This window comes from Cryphonectria parasitica (genome assembly GCF_011745365.1).
Source record: "Cryphonectria parasitica EP155 unplaced genomic scaffold M406scaffold_4, whole genome shotgun sequence".
In the NCBI taxonomy this organism is placed as follows: domain Eukaryota; kingdom Fungi; phylum Ascomycota; class Sordariomycetes; order Diaporthales; family Cryphonectriaceae; genus Cryphonectria; species Cryphonectria parasitica.
Window position 1 is genome coordinate 385215 of NW_024468912.1, and position 5628 is coordinate 390842.

The 5628-nt window shown below is 48.4% G+C and overlaps 1 protein-coding gene across 1 annotated transcript; it reads right to left on the reverse strand.

The window, feature by feature from the left end:
* Nucleotides 1-2428: 2428 nt before the first annotated feature.
* Nucleotides 2429-3925, reverse strand: M406DRAFT_276018 (uncharacterized protein). The gene is made up of 4 exons (XM_040918268.1): nucleotides 3821-3925; nucleotides 3402-3668; nucleotides 3261-3313; nucleotides 2429-3203 (listed from the first exon to the last, which is right to left on the reverse strand). Exon 4 carries the CDS (start codon nucleotides 2846-2848, stop codon nucleotides 2558-2560), a length of 291 nt encoding a protein of 96 aa, XP_040776308.1. The 5' UTR covers nucleotides 2849-3203; nucleotides 3261-3313; nucleotides 3402-3668; nucleotides 3821-3925; the 3' UTR covers nucleotides 2429-2557.
* Nucleotides 3926-5628: the final 1703 nt, after the last annotated feature.

A 5628-nucleotide genomic window follows, 5' to 3' on the forward strand; every position in this document is an offset into this window, starting at 1 on the left:
GATAGCAAACTTCTGAAAGAAAACTTTCAACTGAGCAAATATAATTTAAAAAATATTTCCAAAGTCTGAGATTTTACACAATATTTGATGGGCGCAGGAGTATTAGGAACAGTTTTACTCACTTGGTATCTTGTGACAATTATAGGATAGGTCTAAACAGGAGCGTAACGCATAGACTCTTGTTGACAGAAAAAGTCGGCCACCTTCAGCAATAGCTAGGTATTGATCGAGAAAGAGTTCAGCATGGTATGGATTATGCTTCGAAAGCAAGGCTTGTTGGGTCAGGACTTCCTTCGTGCATGATTGATGTCTTCGGATTTCACACAAACTGGGACGATCCCTGACAGTAATTCGCAAAATAATTGTTGAACGGTCTGTTCTGAACATATATCACACAGCCCCACAGACTGTCACGCTTACTTGCGAACTCGTCTATGCTCAGTGTATGAGTATTCATGTAAATTTAAGTAATCAGGTGGCAGAACATAATCATTTAATGATAGGCCTGCTTAGATAGATGCTCGGCAAACTACAGCAGGCGCCGGAAAGATCGGAATTTCCTATACACCTGGGTCTACCAATGATCTGAACGAAGTCTGCAGCACATTACAGCGTTTCGCCCCCTCTCCCCTCTATTCGTCTGAGTCTGGAGGAACGACGTCTTCCCTAGCCTATCTACTTAGACACTCTAGGGCTCTGGCTATCCTCGGACTCGCGATGGCTCCCTGTTTGGTACAATTCCGGAGATGACCTGTGGAAGGAGAAGTCCCGACACATGACAAGTCAGCTAACAAAAGTACCACGGAGTAGAACATACAGCCGCCTAGACACGGCGCCGGCATGGAAACCACCACCTCAAGCAGTAGGATCGGCCCCCAAATGTCACTCACACGAAAGTCTATCAATCCTGCCGTCGTACGAGCCTACGGCCCGGCATGAATGCGAACTGCCGTGTTGGGGCTAGTAAGCAGCCATAACTCTGCTGGCTGGACGGGTGGCCTGCTAGCAAAGCATTGCAAGTGTGCAGTCGAGGTCGCGGAGGCACTGCCTACGGGTTGGGCTGTGCGTAACGATCCGGCTGGTGGTTTCCTCCAGGGAAATCTCAAAGGGGACATTGCTCCGATCGTACACGCTACCATCAAAAAAGTGCAGATTATTCCCATGCACATTCCGGATAGACGGCGAGTGCTCCTCGCCATGTGAATCATTGCCCTATGAAAAGCAGTAATTCCTTTTTTTTCCCTTCCTTTTTGCCACTGCAGCCCCTTGTAGATCAGTACTTCTCAGCTCGTATAGCTAAGGAGAAGCCAGTAAAAGAGCAGCAGAGACATTTGCCTTGTTTCGGCCGGCATAAGCAGATTTGTCCCTTTTGCCGGGCGCCGAAACCATGTTCTAACCTGGGTACGTATGTGCTTATTTGCTGTTGAATCATTACTAGTGGCCCCTCGCACTCGGTGATCTAGTCGAGGGCATTGAGATCATTGAGAACCATTTACATGTCTACTTTCGCTTATGAAATATGGTTCATGGATCCTCGATTGGTACTTGGACTCTTGCATAGCTGCCTATGAAATTATCAGTCGACAGCCGCCCTGTGACTCACGCTACCGTGCTTACAATTGCACACCAACCTATCGATGCGGGACAATTTGACGATGATACGCTCCTAAATCGCCTGCATAGGATGCCACGTTTTCCAATACCATGCCTTTGCATTCCTTCAAGGCCACCATCCTGAGTATGCTAAGCAATGCACATGCATGTACTGCGTGATCATGGACTGATTGAATATAGCCCCAACTTTGCAAGGGTAAGCACTAAGCGCCGCAGCCCAGCATGTGCAGGTAGTAATTATCACAGACGGGTCATCTAGACATTGCAGTGAGATGTTGATTAGAAATCACAATGTTGCGGTAGGTCCATACTCACTTCAGAGGTCATCATCATCCGACTTCACCTGCCCTTGCATTGTTCGGATTCCTTCTTATGTGCGCCCCCAAAAAGGAGAAAACAGATTCAATTGAATCAAGAAGAAAGCCTACTGGGGTTTCATATTAAAAACATTGATGAATAATCACACATGTACCACAAAGCCCGCCTGCTCCTTAGCAATTCTACGCGAACGTCATGTGATGAAACCTCATGTTGGCGGGCCATGTCTGCCTGCATACCTTGAAGTACTCACTTGAGAATACACAATTTGAAAAGATCTTACTTGCCTGCCATACAGAAATCAGGCCCCAGTAAGGCGCCACAATGTTAGTTCGAAAGCAAGATGGGTTACACCGCGTTGTCAGCGCTGGGCTTGCCTTGGTTTAGCGAATGTGGAATCAGCTTGTGACTAGACGTTGGCGGCGCAGTGAGAGTCTTTGCTGAGCCATTCTGTCCTGATCCCCACGTGTTCATTATAGGTCTGAAAAGGGTGTTACCAAGGTCAAGATGACCGTTGCCGTACGCTGACCTTGAAATTCTTCCGACACCAGGCTCATACTTGATGTACTTATGGAAGGGGACTTTTCTGCACACTACCCACATTCCCGCCAAATCCACGTCACTTTCAAAGTAAAATAAAAAGGCGAGCCTCCTCGTCAGCGGGAATCCTACAAGCCGCAATCCTCCCGATCACAAAGTGCCAGATCTCATCCCGTAGTGAAAAGGCGGGGAAACCTAGCCCACCCCTACACGGCCAGAAGGCTAGGGGAGGGGGCCAAAACTGAGTTTTTGTACACTGGTACATTCGAAATACTCTTTGCTTTCCGCTCTCCAAGTACACGGGACTCGACTGATACAAGACGTGAGCCCCCAACGACGGCATCGCCTCGTAATTCGACCCAGCGTACCGAGTCATCACACCTAATCGATACGTTCACCGTCAAGCAATCTGCTTACTACACTAAAGCCCACATGACATGACCTTCACGCGACGGAGCCAGCCCTTTGGGGAGGTCAAGCGACGCGTCGCCAGAGCTGCAGTGAAATGATTTTGATGTTTCGTTGGTGATCAGCCAGGAAGCCGATGTCGGCGACCTGTTCACCCCCTACTTTTATGGTGTGCTGACTGCTTTTCGATATGACCATCTGTTGTGGGTCAAGGCAGCCCCTTCGGCACAGAAGGGAAGAAGGACGGATTGGAGAATCGCTCGCGGTTTCGCTTATCCGCCTCAGCCTGTCGCTTCATTGACAGCCGATTCTGATAGAAGGATCTACACCTGGTGTCAGCGATTGCTCGTCTAATTGACCGCATCTTGGAGGCGTCAGACCTGTGAAGTTGAAAGACACGCGGCTCTTCTTCCGGTTTCGCCTGCTCCTGCTCCTGAATTCAATAGTCTGTGGTAAGCAAATTGAAAGAGAGAGAAAAGAAGGAGAAAAAAGGTCTTTTCAGAACTGGAGCGGTCCCCCACCTTTCCGTTGGGGGCTGAGTCTTTCTTCTCACTGCCTCCGTCCTCCGGTTTCTTTTCTTCTGTCTTCTTGTCCTCTTCCTTGCCCTTGGACTTGTCGGCCTCGTCCTTCTCCTTCTTCTTACGCTGCTTCTCTTCGTACTCCTTCTTCACCCTCTCGACTTCTTCTTCAAGCTCCTTTTTCTTCTTCGCCTCGATGGCGGCTTGATCGACAATGGGGGTGCAAAACCCGTGATCCTTGAGATGTGAAGTGCACACGTAAAAGAAGTCCTACCAACCAAGATATGAGCCAATTTTTGCCGAGATTTTTGCCGAGAGATTTTTGCCGAGAGAAAGCTAGGCTAAAGGGCTAGAGACCATGATCGTAGCATGCAATAGTGAGGCCCAGGCATGGAAATGACATGTCGCGGCAGAGAACTCACCTGTTTTCCCTCGGTTATGAGTACACTTGTGCTAAGCTTGAAGCATATTGCGCAGGATTTTGCTGCTGTGTCTGCTACCTTGCGGTGGATGTACACGTTGGGAAACATTGACATGGTGGGGTTGCGGCAGCTGTTCTCTGAGAGACGCGTGGAGATGAAGCTCAGCGCAGGAGACGAGATGCGATGTCGTTGAACTTGGGTGATGAGTCGAGGCAGGAAGTATGTGGGGAAATGGGCTGGCGCACAGTCTAGGATCTCATATCTGTGAATAGTGACACTGTGTTTTAGTCAGCAGCCCACGTGATACCCTTCTTCACCATCGTTCATATTTCGAGCCATATTAGCGAGTCCTGACTTATTGAACTTGTGCACTGGATATATTCTATTCAGTCAGTATGGTGTGCTCTCGTTGCCGACATACGGTGTACAGTAATCTTTATGGTGCATGTTACATGCTGGGTGCACCGGCACGGACTTTCTCAATCTGCTCCACTGCGGCAACGAGGTGACACCTTGATCATCAGTTCGCAAGATTGCGTGAAAAAGAAAACGCTTTGATATGACCAAGAGACTACTAGAATGTTGGCCTCTATATCCACACACTAAGTAGAGTGTCACATCGAATTATCTCTTTATAACACATGCTCTCAAAATCAAAGGTATCATGACAACGATTCAATGCCTCCCGAAATCCGCTCAAATTTACCTACTCGCACAGCGAGCGATAATGTGATACGGCCGTCAGTTTGACCGCACATTTAGTTAGTCACTCAGACGTTGTGATCGCGGCCAATATTAGTCGCATTTGGATGAACCCTCCAATATCGTAGCCCATTCATGGTGTATGCATTCGCGCTGTCGCAGCCCGGACCCTCTATTATGATGTCTTTTGGTAAAAATTGTATCCCAATATGCACTGCTCGGGGGGTTGTTCTGCGATGTCGTTCATTTGCTCTGAACTTTGATTGCGTAGTACATGTAGCCGCCGACGCCGAAAATGATTGTCGCAACTGTGTCCAAGTTAGCATGCTGAGCATAGAGCACCAGTCTGCCGTCGCAAATGAAAGCGATGAGTAATTACTCACCCACAGCTAGAGTCTCTAGCACAGTATGGTCCACACTCCTCTTCATCAGGACATTGGTGTGCACCTCCGCCACCAGCTCGCTAAATATCCGTGGATCGAGAACAGGCATGGTCACCGAGTATTCATAGTCTGAATACTTGACTTGAAGAAAAATAAAATAAAATAAAAAAAAAGTACGTGGTGGTGAAGGAAATCGTGGATCGATCGTGAAAATCTTCAAAGGGGCACCCTTGAAGATCGCCCGTCGTTTAAATAGGTCTCTGCACACTGAGGCTGTTTAAGGCGTCACAACCGCTGCACAATCTCGTACCTTGGGAATGGGATCATTATCGCCTGATGGTATGGCATTTTGTGTCTGAAAGTGTTTCCTAGGGGGCGTTGCGGCGTTCTGACGGATCAATGGGAGCTCTGCTGAGTTTCATTGCGCGCGGGTGAACGTTTCAGGTTACGGCCACTTTCAACAACTGACACCAGAACTAAGAATTAGCCGATCCTCAGAATTGAAGATTAGGAAATGCCCTTGTCATGTCCCTGGTCCTCATGAAACTCGGGAGACTATACTCTGGGCTCACAATCGTGCGTTGCAAATGACTTCAATTACGATTATGCTGCCGGTCTAACCGTCGTCCTCGTCGTCGTCGTAGATGCCGTAAATGGCTTCAGCCCCGCGCTACAAAGAGTAAGGAAACAAAAGCTGGGATTCTAAAGGCCAGATACGCAGTA

Coding starts and splice junctions, on each gene's coding strand:
- M406DRAFT_276018 (XM_040918268.1), bottom strand. CDS start 2,848: ATGACTCGGTACGCTGGGTCGAATTACGAGGCGATGCCGTCGTTGGGG.